The sequence below is a fragment of the Strix uralensis genome, chromosome 1, assembly GCF_047716275.1.
Source record: "Strix uralensis isolate ZFMK-TIS-50842 chromosome 1, bStrUra1, whole genome shotgun sequence".
In the NCBI taxonomy this organism is placed as follows: Eukaryota; Metazoa; Chordata; class Aves; order Strigiformes; family Strigidae; genus Strix; species Strix uralensis.
In genome coordinates, this window is record NC_133972.1 from 1,954,111 (window position 1) to 1,977,768 (window position 23,658).

Genomic DNA, 23,658 nt, shown 5'->3' on the forward strand with positions numbered 1-23,658 from the left:
GTTCCCAATAGTTGCATCTGCTGCCGTTACTGTCCTATTGGCACAAGGTAACTTTCTTCAGTGCAAAGGGTGCTAGGACCAGGACTTACATGTTCAGGACTGTGTTATTACTTCCCATGCAACCTTCAGAAAAGCCCAGCCCATCTCACTTTCCTACAACCAAATGGTGAAACCCCCTTGTTCTCCAGTGGACACATTAGTCAGCCAACTTGCCAGAGCATCAGGAGGCAGGGAGTGAGTTGGAAAACTGAATCTCTTCTACCACTCTACAGCCGCAGTAGGGTGATGCATCTAGAATGAGTCTCCATGGAACATTCTTTCCATAGCTGCGATTTACCTGATGCCTTAGAGATCTTAACATATATCAAGCCTTACTCTTATTTTCAACCCCCAGGCTGAAATGAGCCCTTCCAAGAGGATCAGAGTGCAGACATCAAGCAGACACACAGCTGCTCTCTATCATGACCCTGATCAGACATGCACTGAGAATTAGCTGTATTAGAGAGTTGTTCTTGTATCAGCATGTGGGTATGGAGAGGTACAGCCAGTATTTTCTTTTTCGGGCCCCTGTTCCTACAAGCACTGGGTAGCTCCCAAAGTTTTTCAAGGACAGACCACCCTGCTTTAAGGATTTTATACAGTTTAACATAGAAGATATACAGAGAACTGTATTTGTAACTTATTTTCCCATTTTCCTATCACATCCAGGCCATCCCAATGAGGGTCTCCAAAAATTTGAAACATAATAGGAAAAACCCTCATGAATTAATATTCATTTTTCTAAATATTCTAGAAGTAGGAAGGCTGGGCCAAAGAAGGTTCTCTCACCTGTGATGTCAAGCTTGAAGGTCAGTTTCTGGCCAGCAGCCTCGCAGGTGTACTCCCCAGCATCTTTCTTCTCCACCTGACCCACCACCAGACGACGCGATTTGCCCTGAGACTCCACCTTGAACTTCTTGCTCGAGGTGATCAGTTTCCCCTCCTTGTACCACTTCACGTCGGTCTTCTCCTGGGCCACCTCACAGCTCAGCGTGGCATCCTCTGTCAGTGCAGCTTTCACCTCTTTCTTCACCTTGTCCTTGTTGATAAATGCATCCTCTGCTTCTGTGGGGTGGGAGAGGAAATTTAAGAGTCACACGTGTGTTCACGCTGCCCAAAATGTTCACAAACAAAGGCAAAATTCTGCTTACAAGAACTTCCCACAGCCCTGTCATTTTGGAATGGTCCCACCCACAGCTAAGATACACTCAGACAGGACATGGCCCTCCGTACAGCCTGAGGACAACACATCAGATATTTCTGTGCAAAATGAACCAATGCCCCAGGAGTTCAGGTTCTTCCATCCCCGTGGATCCACAAGAAATCTGACTTCTTGTTCCTTAATGCAATGAACATCTAAGAACCCAAACCTATCCACCACTGGGACTCCAGTGTAAGCCTTGCCCACTCTGGGTACTTCTGGAGCACAATTCCAGACCTGTTTTCCTACACACCTGGGAGCTGACCCCACCTTTAGACCTATAAATCACAACAGCATGTGCAAGCCTTAGTTCTTCTTGACTGGGAAACCAGAAAACCACACGGACTGCTGAGTGGGATTCATCTCACAGATCACAACAACTAGCTATAGGCATCTGTGTGACAGTGGGTGCACGCAAGCTGGTTGTCTGATCTCCCTCACTACTCAGGGAAGATCTAGGCTGCACAGATCCTGGAGCCTAGAGAGTGATTCATTTTGCTCTGTAGTAAAGGGAATTCATGGACCTTTCTGCAATGAGAACAAACATGTCTCCCACCTGTGATGTCAAGCTTGAAGGTCAGTTTCTGGCCAGCAGCCTCGCAGGTGTACTCCCCAGCATCTTTCTTCTCCACCTGACCCACCACCAGACGACGCGATTTGCCCTGAGACTCCACCTTGAACTTCTTGCTCGAGGTGATCAGTTTCCCCTCCTTGTACCATTTCACGTCAGTCTTCTCCTGAGCCACCTCACAGCTCAGCGAGGCATTTTCTGATAGTGCAGCTTTCACCTCCTTCTGGACCTTGTCCTTGTTTGTAAACACAACTTCTGGCTCTGAAGAGAGAGAGATACTCTCATCAGCCCACTTGCAAAAGGATCAGGAGGCAGCGAGTGAGTTGGAAAGCTGAATCCACTCTACAGCCTCAGTAGGGCGATGCATCTGGAATGAGCCCCCATGACACCTTCTTTCCCCAGTTGCCATTTATCTGACACTTTAGAGACCTTAACATATATCAACCCTTACTGCCATATTCTCCCCCCACGCTGAAACGAGCCCTTCCAAGAGAAAGAAAAAGAGTGCAGGCATCGGGCTGACACGCAGCTGCTCTCCACCATGACCCTGTCCTGAAATGCACTGAGAATCAGCTGCATTGGAGAGTTGTTCTGGTTGTACCAACATGTGCGGATGGAGATGTGCAATCAGTACATTCCTTTTCACAGCACTGTTCCTACAGCATTGGGTAGCTCCCAAAGTTTTTCAAGGACGGAGCTCCCTGTCTTAAAAGTTTTATACTGTTTTACATAGAAGATCTATAATAATGGTAGAATTCTTTTTTCTAAATATTCTAGAAGTAGGAAGGCTGGGCCAAAGAAGGTTCTCTCACCTGTGATGTCAAGCTTGAAGGTCAGTTTCTGGCCAGCAGCCTCGCAGGTGTACTCCCCAGCATCTTTCTTCTCCACCTGACCCACCACCAGACGACGCGATTTGCCCTGAGACTCCACCTTGAACTTCTTGCTCGAGGTGATCAGTTTCCCCTCCTTGTACCACTTCACGTCGGTCTTCTCCTGGGCCACCTCACAGCTCAGCGTGGCATCCTCTGTCAGTGCAGCTTTCACCTCTTTCTTCACCTTGTCCTTGTTGATAAATGCATCCTCTGCTTCTGTGGGGTGGGAGAGGAAATTTAAGAGTCACACGCGTGTTCACGCTGCCCAAAATGTTCACAAACAAAGGCAAAATTCTGCTTACAAGAACTTCCCACAGCCCTGTCATTTTGGAATGGTCCCACCCACAGCTAAGATACACTCAGACAGGACATGGCCCTCCGTACAGCCTGAGGACAACACATCAGATATTTCTGTGCAAAATGAACCAATGCCCCAGGAGTTCAGGTTCTTCCATCCCCGTGGATCCACAAGAAATCTGACTTCTTGTTCCTTAATGCAATGAACATCTAAGAACCCAAACCTATCCACCACTGGGACTCCAGTGTAAGCCTTGCCCACTCTGGGTACTTCTGGAGCACAATTCCAGACCTGTTTTCCTACACACCTGGGAGCTGACCCCACCTTTAGACCTATAAATCACAACAGCATGTGCAAGCCTTAGTTCTTCTTGACTGGGAAACCAGAAAACCACACGGACTGCTGAGTGGGATTCATCTCACAGATCACAACAACTAGCTATAGGCATCTGTGTGACAGTGGGTGCACGCAAGCTGGTTGTCTGATCTCCCTCACTACTCAGGGAAGATCTAGGCTGCACAGATCCTGGAGCCTAGAGAGTGATTCATTTTGCTCTGTAGTAAAGGGAATTCATGGACCTTTCTGCAATGAGAACAAACATGTCTCCCACCTGTGATGTCAAGCTTGAAGGTCAGTTTCTGGCCAGCAGCCTCGCAGGTGTACTCCCCAGCATCTTTCTTCTCCACCTGACCCACCACCAGACGACGCGATTTGCCCTGAGACTCCACCTTGAACTTCTTGCTCGAGGTGATCAGTTTCCCCTCCTTGTACCATTTCACGTCAGTCTTCTCCTGAGCCACCTCACAGCTCAGCGAGGCGTTTTCTGATAGTGCAGCTTTCACCTCTTTCTGCACTTTCTCTTTGTTGACAAAGGCATCCTCTGCATCTGAAACAGGGAAACATTAGGGAAGATATATGTAAGATATAAATACCCTGCAACTAGAAGAGATTACATACATTTTGTGTAGGTGTTCTACATCATCATTTCTTTAAGTAACACTTCTTTGCAGTTCTTTTTATCACATAGAACAATGCACCCTCAAAACATAATCTGACCTCTCTGTCTAGCCTTCATGAACAGCTCGACCGCCTCATTTTCAAATTTCTTATAATAAAGACAAAGATAAATTTCCCCCTTTGTCTCTTTATGATATTTCTACACACCATGTTCAGAACTAGCAAAATATAGCACAATTATTCGATGACACCTTCACTATCACATTATTTTCAGGAAGTTACGAACATCCCAGTAATTTAGATTAAGACTGGGTTTTGTTCAGAAAATATCTTGTAACTCCATCCCAAATAAATGACAAAGATACAGTTTTTAATATGGAAAAGTACTTGGCCTACATTATATATAAAACTGGCTTATAAAATTTGAAGTATACTTTCATCAGAAATCTCTAATCTTTTAGAAAACTGGCCATAGGGAATCTTCACTTAACACAGGCAACAAGAATGAAGTGTTTAAAGTCACTTTCTTCCACAGTACCACTTAGAACTTCCATCTCAACCAGTGGAGTTGGCATCAAAAGGATATCTTGTGTAATTAGTAGTTAGTTAGGTGTATGCATTGAAAGGATTCAATTGTCAAGTTGCTAAGTATGACTGACGGATAAGTTGTTTCTTTAATGACTGCTTTACCTGGACTTCCTTTTGCCATTAATTGGTGTGGTCTCTGTTAGCTTTTATATTAGTGTACATTTGAGATGTGGGAGGACAAATAGACCCTAAATAAATGGACTTCCACTTTCATTCCACTGATTTATCTTAAGAAATAACTCCACAAGAAATGTAAAATATTTCTGGTATGCCTAAATGATGCACATCACACAGCAACAGTATTTAGCATAGGCTGCCTTTGCCTATTTGGGTCCCGGGTATGTACTTGAGCGTTGAAGTCCATGATTTCACTGGAACAGAAGCACAGGCTCCAAAGATAAATGCTGGACTAGCAAGCGTATGGGGGTGCCATTGCCCTTCAGTTGCAGTGCAAGCGTGGAAGATAATTTATCCAGCCAGCTTCAGGCATTCAGGTTACCTGGCTAGGGTGACCTAGGAGGCTCCTGGCTCTCCCTGGCAGTCATGATGAACCCCTGCCATGACCTATGCTACTGCCTTCCTCCCCCCAGTCACTCTATGCAGCCTCCTATGTCCATCTTTTCTCCTCCTTGATGACTTTCTCCTCTGCATACTGCCTCTGTCATGTCTGTACTCTGAGTGGCAGCAGCTGCCTGAGAGGGTAAGGAGTAAGAGTAAGTTCAGGTCAAGTTCCTACATTGCTGACCACAGCACTCCTTGTAATCCTGGGAGCCACATCATAGGCCTGGCATCAGTATTGCACAATCCATGGAAAGAGAAGGGTCCTGCGGGGAGCAAGCCGAAGCAAGAACCCAGCTTAGAGGCTCTAAATTTGAGCTCCTCTGTTTGTACTGGCTGTAGAGGGGTGTAAGGAGGTGTCATTGTCATTAATGTGTCACTAACAAGGCAGCATACATGGCCTATGCTGGGTGATGCAAAGCTCCTCAAAGGCAGGTGTCAGCCCACTGCAGATTGAGCAGCATTTTGGTATCTAAAAGAGATCAAGCACACACCATGGTTTGCATTCAAAATAGGTTGTGGAAATATAAACATTTCAGCTTCCATCTACAACTTGGACTGTGAATATGCAGGGTGCACTAAACCAATGAGTTACAAACCAGACTGTGTAAATAGGTGCCGTATTTAAAGTGACAGGTTATCAGAGCAGGAATATTCCAGGTGGGTTACTCACTTGTCCTCTGCGTTCTTGCCCTTTAGTGTAAAACATTTTTATAGTGATAGGAAATGTGACCAAATCTTCCAATCAGCTTACAAAGTGATTTACACTAGCCTGTAATTTACCTCAGAAACATATTTTAAAGTTAAACAAGTATTCAGATGATCTTTCCAACCTCAGCTGCAGTTGGTTAGTGAAGTTCCACTGAAACTGCAGAAAACCATTTTCAAGACACAGAGCTTTGACCCATTTCAAATAAGGATTTCACTGCATACCATGATTCTTGAAATAATGAGATGGCAGAATCAGCTCTTTTGCCTACTCATCAGTCCCAAGGTGTGCAGCACCTGCTTCTGTTAAGCCAAAAAACCATCCCAATACTCAACACTAAGCGTCTAACCTTCAAGCTGTCCTTAAGTAGGGGAGGTTTTGTGCTACCAGTGGAGCCCCGGAGTACAGGAACCCTGAAAAGCTTTCTGAGTGCAAAGGTAACAGGATAAATTAAGAACCAGAAAGCCACTGCACTTTGAGATAATCTAGTAAGATGAGGATTTCTGCAGCAAAAGAGCCAACCACTCAGAGTACTCATAATCCCTCCTGACTTTCACACTAGATCATTTTCCAGCGAGTGCTGGATTTGCATGTCATGTTACAGTTGTCCACATGAGAAATACAGCAACAGTAGCTAGGCAAGCACTCTCCACTTACGACAAAGGGAGAAAGGTGTTACATTACCCTGCACAGCCATGAAGTCATCTGGTTTGAAAGAGAACTGAAAACCTTTGGTTTCTGAGGCTGACAGCTAAGAATAGCCCTCAGCTAGAGAAATTCAAGTGTAAAAGCACTAAATTTCTGTGTTTTCTGACTACACCTCTGCACTAATGTAGGAACTTATTTCAGCAGCTGAGCATGAACTTGGTTTATACCAAGGGTCTTTCTATCAATGCTGTATCGGGTCTGGCTGAGCCAGAATTGGTTTTCCCCTGTAGCAGCCCTCATGGTGCTGTGTTTTATGCTGGGAGCTGGCAGGGTGTTGATAGCACCCTGGTGGTGTGGCTACCGCTGAGTAGTGCTTACACAGCACCAAGGCTCTTTCTGACATTTCCCCCCCCAGTGGAACGGGGTGGGCAAGATCTTGGGAGGGGACACAACCAGGACAGCTGACCCCAACTGACCAAAGGGATATGCCAGACCATATGACGTCTGCTCAGTATAAAGCTGGGAGAAAGGAGGAAGGGGGTGGGGTCACCCTTGGTCCTCCGAGGCAACCACTACGCGTATTGGAGACCTGCTTCCTGAGAAGGCCCGACATCGCCTGTTCATGGGAAGTAGAGAATAAATCTGTTTGCTTTTTTTTGCTTCCGCACGCGGACCTTTGCTTCGCTTTGCTTATATTAAAACTGCTGTTGTTTTACCCACAAGGGTTGTTTTGTTTTCCTATCTTATTTTCTTTCCCTTCTTTGCCCTATTCAGAAAAAAAGGGGAAAGGGGGGGAAGTGATAGAGCGACTTGGTGGGTACCTGGCATTTAGCCAAGGTCAAACCACCACAAATGCACAGGTTGCATTTCCTCTGAAAGACGCCTCTCAAATCTAGCCTTACTGTAATCTATCCTTCACTGAAACTGGCAGTTCCCTGAGCTAAAAGCAGGAGCTACACAACTCATGAACAGGAGCCAAAGTGCCTCAACTCACACCCTGTGTACCCCACGCAGAGTGGGGAGACACAACAGCTGATGGCTTACGATATATGCTACGGGGAGCAGCAAGGCTTTATGCTATAGCAGTAGTTGCACATTGCACACAGAAGATGGAGGGAGCGGGATGCCCCAAGACAGCGGGAGAGCCGTAAAGACTGCAACCGTGACAAGGGAACAGCACTTGAGCGATGCCCTGCAAGGACTTCAGGTCTCCAGCATGGCTGCAAACAGGAAAGTCAATACACTCCCTACGCAGTTGCTTTTCTACAAAACTGATAAAATGCAAGAGCTCTGCCAGCATTATGGTCCCAGTGTGTTTGATGCTGTAAGAAAGCAGAGGAGAAAATAGATTCCCTGTTCTGATCAGCTCGGAATATGAGACCAGAACTGTAACATTAACAGAGAGGCTGCAAAGACAGCAGAGTGTTATGAATATGAACAAAACAATACGAAACCATTTCTTATCATCCAATTCAGACATGATCACTCAGAATGTAGCTGACATGTCCGTGGCTGCCTGGAGCCTGAGATAAAATTTACTGGACCTCTTGAAAAATATATTGAGACCAAAGAAATCTCTAGTGCAGTCAGAGTGAAAGAACAGCCTCAGTATTAAATCCTCAGACTCCAAATCGTGTTGTGAAGGAGAAAAATGCAAATACAAATAAACATTCCTGGACTCGTGACTGGTCATTACAGATGTAGAAATCACAATGAACAGTCATCACCTTTGGATTCAGCAGATCGCAGATATGTGAAGTGCAGCTGATACAAAATATTTAGGACAATACAGTACCATCAACTCCCAAACATTCTCAATGCAGTCACAATAAAGTAGGGGTCTTGTAAACGCTACTGTTTAAATATTGCTTGGCAGACAAGCATTTGCATCAGTTCTCATTGTCACAACTGGGTATCCAACGACAGATGAAGGAAGTGGTAAAGGAAAAGCTGGATGAAAGGTTGTAAATACAAACCATAATTCAAGTTGAACATATCTGTAACCACTTCTGTTCATCAGCCACAAGTTTCACGGTGCACGGAGTTATGAGGCTGTGCCTACAGATGTGTTCGCACAGCCAGACTGTGGAATAATTGAAGGAATTCTCATTTTGGGAGGGAGGACATTATGTAGAGAAAAGATGCAAGAAAAAGGGAAGAAAAAAGTGACATTCATGGAAGAATAGCAATAACAAGAGGAGGAATACCAATACTGATGAACAAATTGGAAGAGGTCCTTTAACACAGTGCCTGCTAACAAAACCTCTCAATTCACTATCTGAGCCTAAGGAGACGTACAGGGAGCTGAGGAGCTGATATCAGGATACCTACAGGAAATGTCTGTATCTGCCCAGTCCTACACTACCTCGCTGAAATGATAGCTTAGACCAACATCAGAAAGTACTTTAAGAGCATTTCTAATATTTTGACAAAGAAAACCACAGAAACCAGCCAGACACAAAGAAAAGACAATGAAATATCAACCAAAACAAGTCTCCCACCTGTGACGACAAGTTTGAAGGTCAGTTTCTGGCCAGCAGCCTCGCAGGTGTACTCCCCAGCATCTTTCTTCTCCACCTGACCCACCACCAGACGACGCGATTTGCCCTGAGACTCCACCTTGAACTTCTTGCTCGAGGTGATCAGTTTCCCCTCCTTGTACCATTTCACGTCGGTCTTCTCCTGAGCCACCTCACAGCTCAGCGAGGCATTTTCTGATAGTGCAGCTTTCACCTCCTTCTGGACCTTGTCCTTGTTTGTAAACACAACTTCTGGCTCTGAAGAGAGAGAGATACTCTCATCAGCCCACTTGCAAAAGGATCAGGAGGCAGCAAGTGAGTTGGAAAGCTGAATCCACTCTACAGCCCCAGTAGGGCGATGCATCTGGAATGAGCCCCCATGACACCTTCTTTCCCCAGTTGCCATTTATCTGACACTTTAGAGACCTTAACATATATCAAGCCTTACTGCCATATTCTCCCCCCACGCTGAAACGAGCCCTTCCAAGAGAAAGAAAAAGAGTGCAGGCATCGGGCTGACACCCAACTGCTCTCCACCAGGACCCTGTCCTGAAATGCACTGAGAATCAGCTGCATTGGAGAGTTGTTCTGGTTGTACCAACATGTGCGGATGGAGATGTGCAATCAGTACATTCCTTTTCACAGCACTGTTCCTACAGCGTTGGGTAGCTCCCAAAGTTTTTCAAGGACGGAGCTCCCTGTCTTAAAAGTTTTATACTGTTTTACATAGAAGATCTATAATAATGGTAGAATTCTTTTTTCTAAATATTCTAGAAGTAGGAAGGCTGGGCCAAAGAAGGTTCTCTCACCTGTGATGTCAAGCTTGAAGGTCAGTTTCTGGCCAGCAGCCTCGCAGGTGTACTCCCCAGCATCTTTCTTCTCCACCTGACCCACCACCAGACGACGCGATTTGCCCTGAGACTCCACCTTGAACTTCTTGCTCGAGGTGATCAGTTTCCCCTCCTTGTACCATTTCACGTCGGTCTTCTCCTGGGCCACCTCACAGCTCAGCGTGGCATCCTCTGTCAGTGCAGCTTTCACCTCTTTCTTCACCTTGTCCTTGTTGATAAATGCATCCTCTGCTTCAGTGGGGTGGGAGAGGAAATTTAAGAGTCACACGCGTGTTCACGCTGCCCAAAATGTTCACAAACAAAGGCAAAATTCTGCTTACAAGAACTTCCCACAGCCCTGTCATTTTGGAATGGTCCCACCCACAGCTAAGATACACTCAGACAGGACATGGCCCTCCGTACAGCCTGAGGACAACACATCAGATATTTCTGTGCAAAATGAACCAATGCCCCAGGAGTTCAGGTTCTTCCATCCCCGTGGATCCACAAGAAATCTGACTTCTTGTTCCTTAATGCAATGAACATCTAAGAACCCAAACCTATCCACCACTGGGACTCCAGTGTAAGCCTTGCCCACTCTGGGTACTTCTGGAGCACAATTCCAGACCTGTTTTCCTACACACCTGGGAGCTGACCCCACCTTTAGACTTATAAATCACAACAGCATGTGCAAGCCTTAGTTCTTCTTGACTGGGAAACCAGAAAACCACACGGACTGCTGAGTGGGATTCATCTCACAGATCACAACAACTAGCTATAGGCATCTGTGTGACAGTGGGTGCACGCAAGCTGGTTGTCTGATCTCCCTCACTACTCAGGGAAGATCTAGGCTGCACAGATCCTGGAGCCTAGAGAGTGATTCATTTTGCTCTGTAGTAAAGGGAATTCATGGACCTTTCTGCAATGAGAACAAACATGTCTCCCACCTGTGATGTCAAGCTTGAAGGTCAGTTTCTGGCCAGCAGCCTCGCAGGTGTACTCCCCAGCATCTTTCTTCTCCACCTGACCCACCACCAGACGACGCGATTTGCCCTGAGACTCCACCTTGAACTTCTTGCTCGAGGTGATCAGTTTCCCCTCCTTGTACCATTTCACGTCGGTCTTCTCCTGGGCCACCTCACAGCTCAGCGAGGCATTTTCTGATAGTGCAGCTTTCACCTCCTTCTGGACCTTGTCCTTGTTTGTAAACACATCTTCTGTCTCTGTAAGAAAGACACAATAGTCACACATAGATTTTTGATGTTATCTGCTCCAGTGCTTCACAAAGTTTTCCCTATTTCAGTATACTTGCCCCTGACAGGTAGTATCATGATGGCACATTAAAGCAAGAGAGCACCTTCATCTCTCTTTTGCTGATAAGAGGTGAATAGGTGTATGGAAACTCCAGCATAATGTTAAAAATCTCACAAACTGAGCACAGATTTGAACCTGTGATTTAGAGCGCCAACATGCACTGACTGACATCTCCTCTCTGTTCTCTCTCTTTCTCTCCCTATTTCTCTTCAAGCTTCAGTGAATGAGAAAGGAACAGCCCTCGTCTCCTCATACTCAGGAACCATTCCTCTTTTTCTGCCTATTTGGGTCACTCAAATTCAGTCTTTCTCCATCTAATCAGAGCTCTTCAAACACCTCTCCTTTCCCTTTTATCTATCCCTGCAAGTCTGCTATGGCCTCACACTATGACTCTGCAGGAGTTCTTCTGCAGACACATCAGCTAATTGTGATAGGTACAGAAGTTATCATCTTTGTCCATCATTTTTTGTCGTTACAACTAATCATGGATGCAGAAGTGTGTGTATAAAATGTTGATTTGACAGTTGGCCAAAAATCAAGCCTTACAGCTGAAATATTTCACCTCAGGGAGATTGTGAGTTGATCCTCTGAATGTAAGATACCACCCAGAATGGAATATGCCTTTATCTTTGGCATTTCTAGCTTTTTCTCACCTCTGACTTTGACTTGGAATGTTGTTCTGTCATCCTTCATCTCACAGGTATATTTCCCTTGGTCTTGCTGTGTCACCTTCTTGATGATGAGCTTGCGGTGTGTCCCCTGGGAGATGACTGTTGTCCTCTGGTCCTGTTTCACCTCAATTTCATTCTTCTTCCATACCACAGCTCCACTTGCAGCTGACACCTCACACGCCAGCTCAAGGTTTTCAGAAGGGCTGACTGATATTTCTGGAGTTGTTTTGGGCTTGTTGACAAAAATAACAGCTTCATCTGGAAAGAAAAAGAGAAAGCAGTTTATGCCTTGATTCAGGCTTATCAGCACAAAGTTGAGATACAGTTATTACCGATCATTCTTTCATTGCTAGTCACACTTGGGTGATCAAGTTTCACCTCTGGAGGTGCAGTTGTACGTATGTGTGCATGGTACTATTGCAATGTAGCTATGACAGAGTCTTAAGTTACAGCGATAAACCATGGTTATGAGTTAGAAAAGTCCCTTCTGAGCTACAGCAGCATTATCTCTACTGAGGAACTCATTATTCAAGTTTTAAATCATCCACAGAGTTAGTACATAATGGTCTTCAGTTTGGGAGCTGGGTATTGATGAATTCTTTATACCATATCAGCCTATTAGGTCTATATTGTGGCATTAACACCAGCCTTATTAAGTTCTAGATAGATGTGGATCTATGCCTACCTGTATTCATAACCAAAACCCACCTAACTGATGTGCATCCATATTCTGCATCCTTTTCAGAAGTCAGGCATGAAAGCTCTTACAGAGCGCAGACGCGGTGGTTTCTTTTACCAGAGTTGTATGTGCACAGAGCCTTGAGCAGAACCTGGCCCAGCATCATGAGACCATAAAAGCCTGACGTGTGCTTTAATTCCCAGCTCCTGTCTCATCACACACAATAAAGTCGATGCCTCACTTTCTGACAGATGGTGCAAACTCCTTCTCTGATCTTCAGATGATTGCTTTCAGTTACAGTGCAATCACATTTGTCTCTCCTGCATCCTTCTGGATCTTTTAAATCAAGTTGAGATGCCCTCAAGTTGTTGTCACTTTAATCACCACTCCTTGTTTCTTATTTCAAGCAAGCTCTAGGGAATATGTATTGATGCCTGAGTAAGCAAACAGCTTTGAAAAGATCTAAGTCTCAGAAAATCTTGTTAGAAGTGCTGAGGAGTCTTTAAGTATTTCTGAGCCCTTTCCTGCAGCCCCATGTTCACAATATCAGTCCCACTGGACTAATTCTTCCCCAGACCAGATCAGGGTACATATGGGATAAGCTCGTTGATAAGATATCCTCCAACTTCAAGAGGACTAAGTTAATATATGAGCCAACAGCGTCACGTCTTTCTGCTGAAAATGATCTTCACAGTAGAGTACTCACAATTCATAAAGCTCAAGCTGTAGAGGTTCCTGCTCTAGAGAAGGGCAACAAAGCTGGTGCAGGGTCTGGAGCACATGTCGTACGAAGAGCGGCTGAGGGAACTGGGGGGGTTTAGTCTGGAGAAGAGGATGCTGAGGGGAGACCTCATGGCCCTCTACAACTCCCTGAAAGGAGGTTGCAGAAAGCTGGGGATGAGTCTCTTTAACCAAGTAATAAGTGATAGGACAAGAGGGAATGGCCTCAAGTTGCGCCAGGGAAGGTTTAGACTGGATATTAGGAAGCATTTCTTTACAGAAGGGGTTGTTAGACGTTGGAATGGGCTGCCCAGGGAGGTGGTGGAGTCCCCATCCCTGGAGGGGTTGAAGAGGCAGGCTGACATAGCACTTAGGGATATGGTGTAGTTGGGAACTGTCAGTGCTAGGTTAAAGGTTGGACGAGATGATCTTCAAGGTCCTTTCCAACCAAGATGATTCTGTGATTCTGTGCTTCGGTACCTCAGCTCAGAATGGTGGCCACACGTATGAGCTGTGCATGCACACATGCACACACACTGCCTGTGTCATGTATCCAGAAACAGTACAGCATTTTCATCAACTCGGGTTTTTTGCAAGTGTATTTGTAAGAGTGAAGGCAACTCGGTGGAGACAGGCACCTCGTGTGTAACATGTGAGAAAAGCTGTTCAACACACCCTGTCCCTAAGCTAACGAGCAATATTTGATGAGCATGTTAGGTATTTCATATCCTTCATTCCATCAAGGCAGCCCTTGCCTGAAGAATAAGATGATGGCTGTCGGTTATAACCAACCTTAGCTTGGTATTGCATTTCTTCGAGCAGCAACTGTTGCTTTTAGTCACTGAGTACCACAAGGACAATTGCTATGCTACAACCATGCCAGGCACATCTGTGACATCAGAGAACAGATATTTCATTAAAAATTGTAATCATTAGGACTGATCTATTCTTAAAAAATTAGATAATCCCTCCAGAATCCTGCTGTTCAAGATTATTGGGGTAACTCATTACCATAAAGACAGATTACTTCCCTGCCCTAAGACCATGCCCTGGCTGTACAATGCTGCTTCTTAGCACTCTGGAAAATTTTTATGGTGACATGTGAAACAAGGTGGAAAGGGCCCTATCTAAGGTTTTGTTAACAGGTTGTAACTCAGTCCTTGTTCATCGAAACGTTCGTGGGGATACACAGTTGTTTAGCAGATGTCAGTTTGCTTTGCCCGAGCCATGTGGCGTTTTGTCGTAGGTGTTACAGGTGAGTTTCACCTAACCTGCACATGGTCATCAAAAAGTTAGGATCCAGTCTCAGGTAATCATAGAGGCTTCCTCTGTACTTGATGTTCAGACAAAGGCAGCTCCAGAATACTTTTTAAATCCATTTTAGATAGCTCTTATCAGACAGTATAAATCAAATTATATAAATTGTCCTTTGGGGGTCAGTTCAGACAGAGCCTGGTTGGCTCTTTTAGACCAATTTTTCAATGGGTAAAGTCAGGGGCTCTGAATTACACTCAAAGTGAAATTGCATAATGTTGGATTCTCAACCAAAGAGAACTGGAGGCGAGATGCAGAGTGAATACCTGAGCAAACACCAGCTGTAAACTGGAAGCAATCCCTCTAGCTCAGCAAAACCTGTGGCAATCCCTTAAGAACAGTACTGTGATAGATTAATCAGCTTTGCTGAGTTTTTAGTTAGCTGATGGACAGCATCATAGTAACATGGCGCTTAGGGATAGCAATTTGACACAGCGCTTGGGGATATGGTGTAGTTGGGATCTGTCAGTGCTGGGTTAACGGTTGGACTAGATGATCTTCAAGGTCCTTTCCAACCGAGATGATTCTGTGATTCTGTGATATGGATGTACTGTTACAGGTCACAAGCATTTGGTTGTTACTTCTCTTGAATTGCATTGTACTGCGGTACGTAATCACGCCATGAGAAGCTTTCAGTAGAGTTTCAAATTATAATTTAGAAGCAGATTAAAAATTAGGCTCTAGACATAAGACAGAAAACCACTTTTAGAAGAAAGGTACCCACCAGGCTATGCAAATTGAATCAGCTGAATTTCACAGATATTGAATTTCACAGATAAATTCTTGTGTCATTTTATACTCTGGCTCCATCCTGGACTGGAACGCATCAATGACAAGCATTTTCTTCTGAGCTTGACCTGACAGCCACGTGCTTTAGCATGTGCTTTATGCTGATGGGCATGTGCCATGGACTGATAGCTTCACTTACAGTACTGCAGAGAGATGTCTCAGAGATCACAGTGGCCTTGGGAACAGCAGGAGATGCTTAACTCTCAAAATCAGGAGTTTAACTTGTCAAAGAAGGACACAGGAATTTCATAGTAAGAATTTAGGACCTCGGTCAGGAGGTTCAAAGACAATGTAAATGCTGAGCTAGAAGAATAAAAGCCAGATGTGGTGCTCAGCCTATTCAACCAGCATGGTGTTTGAGTCATGACTCAACCCTAGTAAAAGCTTGTGTTGACTTGAATATATAACAACATCGTTATATTATTCTCCCATATTGTGGATTTGCATAAGGACCACAGTAAGGGTCAGAGTCTCTGAAATAGCGCTGTGCAATCTTGGCCCAAAAATCTGGGAATTTACAAAGCAAGACAAGTATAATGAACAAAGTCCTGAGTTTCTAAGACAGACTCTGACCCCATACTTGCATCATGAACGTACCTGAGACTTTTAAATCAAAAATAAGAGTGTCATCTCCAATTTTGCATGTGTATGTTCCTTCATCTTCTTTCATCACAGCTGAGGCCACAAGCTTATGCAGTTTTCCTTTATCTTCCATGGTGAATTTCTTGCTGGCTGTGATTTCTTTGCCATCTTTGTACCACTTAACCATGATGTTGGCCTCAGAGGTCTCAGAAACAAATTCAGCCCGTTTTCCAGCAATGGCCCTGATAACTCCTCCACTTTTCTCTTTGTTTATGAAGTTTGCAAGTGCTGAAACAAAATACAGACACACAACGCTAGTAAAGAATTGTGTGGACATCAGTAAATATGTATGCTTACATCTACATTAGGTATTCATTCATTATAAGACCAAAAATGTACGTTTAATTATGGATCATTAGATTCTAATGCAGAAGAAGCCAAATTTCCAGCCTTCATAAACCATATACCTGATTATCACATGTCTAAAAACCAGAGCATATATACAGCACAGGAGGCTGAGTCAAGGGGAGAGGAAGCCCCAGGCAAAATATCTGAGAGAGGTGAGAAGAGAAATGAAATAAGCAAACTAGAGGGAAAGCAATGAGGGTTATTCAATCATTGTATTGTAACCACCTGGCAAATAAACCGACTCCAAAAGAGGTTAAAATGTAATCTACAGAAATCAAATTATATTAAATTAAAAATCTATACAGATATCATATAGGACTGAAATGAAAAGAAATTTCTTCCTGGAAATTAACTGGGGCATAAAAGATAAACAATAAATCTGGCACCATATTAACATGCAGTGAAATAATTGAGTCACCAATTGCCTCAAAGCAAAGATTCAAAAACCTACCAATATCCTAGCTAAAAATGAGAGCCTAAAACCACACCCTCATCTTTAGATAATGGAACTAATTTTCAAACATCTTCTTAACATATTATTTTAAAACGACACCCACAATCAAGTCACTTTGTTGGGACTGTGCAGTCAAAGTTACTAAAATCAAAGACTTGATTATACATGTGTTTTCCTTAATTTCAAGAAAATGTTTGCACAATACAAATTAATAACTCTGCAGAAAGTCTGGCAAAAACAGTTATTAGCTTTCATTGCTGATACTGTAACAAGCAGTTACAGTCCATGGTCTAGACCTAAGTGTGATTCTCTCAGACTTTTGCTCCCAAGATGTTATTATCAGGGCTACAACCTGGTGCAACACATGGGGGTTCTCCTTTAGCTCAGAGGCCCTACCCACAAGGATGGGTTTGGCATTTAGTTTCCTTGCTTTTAAGCACATTCGATTTCTCCAAGTCTGTGGTAGTGCTTTTAATTACAGACAAATATTTGGTAGGGAACCAACATTCACCGACTTGTACAGCAGCGGAGTCTGGAGATCTAAAAATGAAGAGTGAATTGACTGGCCAAGCAGTACACAGGTAAGAAAGGGAAAAAAAAAAAAAAAAAACAAACAGTCCCAAATCTCCCGCAATCTAAGACTAAGAAAGACCTAATGAGAAAATAAGCAGTGAAAGGAAAGGGAAGGACGTGACAGTGCAGTCAAGGACCTCTCTAGCCATGGTCCTCAAGGGACTCTATTCAATCACCAGCTTCTGGAAGGGACAGGAGTTTGCATTTGACCTCTCCAGGTCCCTATCAGTCCTGTTTTCTAGGGTTTACTAAGTCTGATTATTAGAAGCAATACCTACAGGTAAAGAAGTCATACCAGAAGCATTTAAACCAGGGAAAACCTTTTTTTACTGTTTTTTCTTGGAAGCTCTCTTTCCGCTTGTTTCTCTAATGACTCATAACTGTGGAGCTTTCCTTTCAGTAGGACAACACTACAGTCATAGAATCTCAGAATCACAGAATGGCTTGGGTTGGAAGGGACCTTAAAGCTCATCCAGTTTCAACCCCCTGCCATGGGCAGGGACACCTTCCACTAGCCCAGGTTGCCCAAAGCCCCGTCCAACCTGGCCTTGAACCCTTCCAGGGAGGGGGCAGCCACAGCTGCTCTGGGCAACCTGTGCCAGGGCCTCACCACCCTCACAGGGAAGAATTTCTTCCTTACATCTAATCTAAATCTCCCCTCTTTCAGCTTAAAACTGTTACACCTCGTCCTATCTCTACACCCCCTGATCAAGAGTCCCTCCCCACCTTTCCTGTAGCCCCTTTCAGTCCTGGGAGGCCACTCTAAGGTCTCCCTGGAGCCTTCTCTTCTCCAGCTGAACACCCCCAACTCTCTCAGCCTGTCCTCACAGGGGGGTGCTCCAGCCCCCCGAGCATCTTCATGGCCTCCTCTGGACCCGCTTGAGCAGGTCCGTGTCTTTTCACTCTACCCAACCACCTACTCCCATGAAGTCTGCAGGGGCCAAACACTGCTGAGACCTCTACTTCTCCACCAGCATTACTGGAATTCAGGCCACAGGTTAAAAGTTTTGGGAGGAAGAAGAGGGAGATGGGTTCATTCATGCACCTTTTACTTCCTCAGAAAACTAGAGTGAAAAATACAACCACAGTAGTCTGAGGGAGACTTCTCAGATGACCAATTTCAATGCTGGAGGTCATGTGTCAGATGATGCCTGGCACATGAAGTCTCATGGCATTGGAGAGACTGCAGTGATAAATGGCAAAGTGCATTTTCTAGTGGGGTTCTTTTGGGCAGGAGGCCCAGTGAGTGACACACCTCTGGCTGCAGCTCGGCACAGTGGCCTCTCGGCAACCATGTGATGCCCACGTGCCAGACACAGCTGACCTGCTCATCAAATGATTCACCAGCTAGCTGTGTCTGATTTACAGGAGGAACAGATAAAAGGTGGTGATGCTAAAAGGTAAAATACTGGGACAGCATTTGTGGCCCTCATCCTACAAGGATGAGATGTATCCAAGCTGGTTCTCTGAATCAAGCTACAAACAGCAGATGTTTAAGTTACAGCTTGTCAACACAGATTTTAAAATAATAGCATTGATTACTCCTTTGATAGTCACATTACAGTGAAAAGCATATGGAAACGTCCAACAGCTAATTCAATTAAATCTGTGGGTAGACCTGCCAGCTTGGAAAATGACATTAAAGAAACAGAAAGAGAGAAAAAAAACAAAATTAAGAGCAGCTGCCAAATATAGACAGCAGTTCCTCCATAAATTCAGTCACATTTTTGAATATTTTTTTCAGCTCTGAGTTTGCTCTTTAAGAACAACCAAGCAAGTATGTTGTCAAATGCAAAACACACATTGCTCTGGGGCTTTGCCTTTTCTACAGAGACCAAGAAGGACAAGAAGCCAGCAGAACATGATGATGAAGCACCTCATACTCAGTGTAGAAGCAGTGTGATCATTGCTGGAAAGAAGGTGAGGAGTGAGTTATGGGACAGAACATGGAAATCAAATGGCTTTACAAAGTGAACTTGACAGTTCAAAGCAAAACAGCTACTGAACTCACCCAGATGATATCTAACAACAGGCTACACTGTCCTGGAGTCAGGTTGTATACTCTGAACCTCAGCAGACATCTAGATGATACCCATGAGGAACGGTCTAGGGATGCATTGGGGCTTTTCAGCCAAAACCTGATCCCATTCAAGGCCAAGGAAACTCTCCTATGATCGAGTTCATAAAAGCTTTCACAGATGGGAAGGTCTGCAAGAGGGAGGCTTAATGCTCTTGGTTTCAGGGTAAAGGTTCAAGACTCCATGTCTTGCTCTGGAAGTGGATGTGCCCACCAGCTAGGTAATAGGCAATCAGGGAGGAAGGGGCTGCCATGAAAGCAAGAACAGCCAATCAACAGGGCAGCTGTTAAACAGGACTGGTTCAAATCTAACAAGCAGGAAATCTTAAAAGAAATTATATTTTGCTGTTTGTTCTATACAGCCTTCTATCTGAAATACTGCAAATAGCAGTAAATCCAGCCATCCAATGTGCCCTGGAAAGGTCTGTTCTTATTCACCAGGGTATTGACAGAAGAAAAAAAAAAAAACAAAACAACACAACAAACAAATGATGAAAAAATCCCACAATGCCAAGATCTTGGGCCATCAGAACTTTAATCAGAGCTGAAGTAGCTCTTCAGTGACTTGTCTGATATCACATAGCAAGTATAGGGCAGACATGGGATGATGTGCATTATATCCTGCCCCTGTGGCTGAATTTCTTCATCACAAGAGCACCTTTTCACTACCCATTATTCAATCTCATGAAATAACACCAAGTTCCCATGGAATACCAAGACATCAATTTGAGTGAAAGCACAGCTCTTACCACTGAGACAGTGTTAAATCTTTTATTCACTCTCAAATTCTCCTACTACAGACCCTGCCAAGGCTAGATGTTGATGGAGAGTTACCACAGCTCCCTGCACTGCCTCTGGAGCACTTCCTTTCTGTCCCTTGATGACTCTATTGGCTTAGGGCAGGAACAGGCCATTAATGCAAAGCAGCCAAGACAATCACGTACCTTTCACTGAAAGCTGAAAGAACATTTTATCCCCATCACAGACACACTCATAAACTCCAGCATCCTCTGCTGCAGTGTTGTGAATTTTCAGGATGTGCCTCTTCCCCGCAGTTTGAAGTTCATATTTTTCACTGGCCTTGAGCTCTTTCCCATCCTTCATCCACTTCACAGTAGCTTCTGTGTCTGAAAGCTCAGCCTGAAGCTTGGTTTCTTCCCGCACCCAAGCAGAGACTTTTTCTATTTCTCTGCTCTTGTTGGTAAATATCACTGCAGCACCTGCCAGAAAAAAAGGCTTTGTTATTTCAACTTACATGGAGATAACATGTCCCTGATTCGAGTCTGCTGTAGACTGTAAGATCTCTGAAAAAATATTAGGTCTTGTTCCTGCCCTCACACTCATGTCAATACTGAGCATTTTTTTCCAGTTCAGGAGACATGATCTGTTTTTACTGTCAGAATCACTAAGAAAAAAAGAAAAAAAAAAAGCACATCTTTCTACTGATTAATAATACTTTAAACATGCTTCTGCAGAGGTTTTCACCCAAAGTCAAACACATCCTTCCAGAATGAATGTCTATTTATTACCTTTTGCCATGCAACATGGGTAGATACAGATGTTATCAACATTTCATAGAGGAAAGCTGGAGCACCCAACTCTCAATGCTAAATCGAGTTACATGATACTAACTTGTACATCATACACATCTGTGGTAGATTAAAAGATCTCCAAGAAGAAACCTTTGTTAGTAATAAATGCTCCTTTACTTTTGAAAGACTCTACTATAGTTAGAAAACCTAGCCAAAGCTGGAGCTGAAATTACTGGCTTAAGGTGACTCAATGGTAGATGTGGTGACAGAATCCACTGACCAATGGTTGTGAACTACAGGAATTTACTAGCTGATGTTAAGCAGTCTAGTTCAGAGACCAACCAGCTGGCTAGATTGACTCACTCTGAACTTCGTGCTATCATGGTGAGGTCATTACCAGGACCCACGTTAGTTCATATGATGCATTTTCAGGTACTTCCTACAGACCAGGCATCAGTGAAAGCCTCTGGCCCCAGTTCTAATGGTCAGGTCAGAGCAACTGCCTCTTGACTGGAAGAAGAAAGGACAGTGATGAAAAAAAAATACCTTTCACTCTCATCTTGGTGCTGGTGTCAACATTTTTGGCAACAAATTTTACTTCTGCTCCATTGTCGTTCTTAGTGACATTCTTTATGATTAGGGTATGAGTAGTTTGGGTTCTCTTAATGATGTAGGTCTCACTTTCCTGTAAGACTTTACCATTAAGGTACCAAGTGCCGGGACATGTTGTCGTAAGGTCAAGAGTAAACAGGGCATCCCCTCCAGGTACAGCTTCAACAGTTGTTAGGGGGGTTTTCACAGCCAGGACCGGTCCTAGGGAAGAAGAACGTCACGAACGTCACACAAGACCGCTACACTGGAGAACAGTTCTTCCCAAGAACAAAGTTCTCGGGGTAAACAAGACATGAGAATAAAACCTTGCAGCCTTATACAATTTGCATGCACTGAAGGCAATGCACGGCTGGTCAACAGGAATTGATTTCTACAGCTGCAGGTAACTGACCTCTGGCATTAGGGTAAGTGCTGCTTCACAAGGAAAGAACAGCAAGCATATTTTACTGGGTTTTTTTCCCCTAAGAAGATTAAAGGCGTAACAAGCCTGAAACACCTAGGTTCCCCAACAAGGGTGCTATTTATTTAATCACCAGCATTATTCTTAGATTTCAGAAGGATCCTAAGGAGGCCACCCAGCCTTCTAGTCACTTCTAGATATTCTAGGAAAACACGGGCATGTTCAGACAGCTAGGGAAAAGGATGACACAATAACAAGACACAGATTGATCAAAGTCTGTGCAGAAATTTTCCAGTGCAATGAATCAAAGGAAGAAGCAATCCTGTTGCACACAATAATTCTATGGGCACACTGTCACCCTAGAAATAAAGTCAAAACCCCATATTTCTCCTAGTAACTCTAAGATTAAAGAGAGACTGACTGGCACTTGGCTTTCATGACTGTGACCCATAAATATTCTCTAAGTGTAAATTTGATATCTTATTTATATATTGAAAATTATAAGTCAACTCAATTTTTCCTTTCATATCAGGTCTAGAATAAGCACTTACAGGCTTAAGGTCCATTGTAGAGAGCTCTGCCTCTCACACAACCTGATGTGAAATACTGGAATATAAGCATACTCACAGCTCTATCACAGAAACCCAACCACCATCGCTTTGGTGATGGCAGTGGTTGAAATGAGATAGGAGAACTATCAGTGAAGGGAAAAAAAGTTTTGCTGTGCAAATGCTCTATCCTCCTCAAAGCCATGGGAAACATCTTTAGAGCACCCACGTGGCAGATCTGCACAGACTGACCTATTTTAGGATGGTTTTGTGCTCACCAAGGTGCATGCTTCCTGGGAACTCCAGGTAGGGGCTCTGTCCATAGGCGTTGACTGCGGACACTCTGAACTGATAGTCAGCCTCTTCCAACAGGTTGCTCACCGTGACCTCTGGGACAGGGACATGAGACTCATGGCACCTCACCCAGGTAAAGCCAGTTAGTTTCTTGCGTTCCACGATGTAGCCATCGATTGGAATGGGGCGGTCCATCTTCGGAGGGGACCATGATAACGTCACTGAGGTTTCTGTTTTATTTTTCACCACAGGGTCAGCTGGGGGTTGGGTGGGAGGTTTCTTGGGAGCTGCACAAGGGGGAAAAAAAAAAAAAAACAGAGCAAGAAGTTTATGTCAGAGTGGAAAAGCCACTGTGTCTCACCGAAAAAGATTACGCTGGACTAAAAGCCACTCTTACTTAATAAACCTCCATAAAACATTGATGTGAGATGGAAAAGCAAGAGAATGGATAGGAGATGCTTTTGGGCTGCATTACACAAAGATGTATAATACTCCTACCTCCACAGCTAAACGTATGTGATTTCTACACAATATTACAATTATCTGCACAGATAAAGAGCCTGCAATGAACAATTCATAGGCTCAAATTTTCAGTACTACGTACAGACCCACACTACTTCCCAGACAGCTCCTGGGCAAAGCAGACTAACACTCAGCTTGTAATTTTCACTCAGAAGATGGGTAAAACCACCATCAAAGGTTGTTCAATATTCTGTGCACTAAATTCCTGGTCCACTTCCCTGGTGTGAATCCAGGCTAAATAAAAATAAAAATAAAAATTTAAAAAAATAATAAAAAATAAAAATAAAAAATAAATACCTCAGTGGGATTACTCTGTCAAGATGGCACAATTTTGCCCTGCTTACTAAACCACGGCACAGAGATAGTTGAACTAGTATTG

The 23,658-nt window shown here is 44.0% G+C and overlaps 1 protein-coding gene across 1 annotated transcript in view; it reads right to left on the bottom strand.

Annotated features, from left to right (window-relative positions):
• Positions 1 to 23,658, bottom strand: part of OBSCN (obscurin, cytoskeletal calmodulin and titin-interacting RhoGEF) — a 197,577-nt gene that overhangs the window by 149,290 nt on the left and 24,629 nt on the right. Inside the window, exons 5-16 of the mRNA XM_074864825.1 lie at positions 22,742 to 23,044; positions 21,450 to 21,716; positions 20,316 to 20,591; positions 15,875 to 16,147; positions 11,758 to 12,033; positions 10,745 to 11,013; positions 9,770 to 10,052; positions 8,943 to 9,218; positions 3,592 to 3,867; positions 2,624 to 2,899; positions 1,797 to 2,072; positions 829 to 1,104 (exon numbers count right to left, since the gene is read on the bottom strand). Of these exons, the coding sequence (XP_074720926.1) occupies positions 829 to 1,104; positions 1,797 to 2,072; positions 2,624 to 2,899; positions 3,592 to 3,867; positions 8,943 to 9,218; positions 9,770 to 10,052; positions 10,745 to 11,013; positions 11,758 to 12,033; positions 15,875 to 16,147; positions 20,316 to 20,591; positions 21,450 to 21,716; positions 22,742 to 23,044 (3,327 nt within the window). The remainder of the gene's footprint in view (positions 1 to 828; positions 1,105 to 1,796; positions 2,073 to 2,623; positions 2,900 to 3,591; positions 3,868 to 8,942; positions 9,219 to 9,769; positions 10,053 to 10,744; positions 11,014 to 11,757; positions 12,034 to 15,874; positions 16,148 to 20,315; positions 20,592 to 21,449; positions 21,717 to 22,741; positions 23,045 to 23,658) is intronic.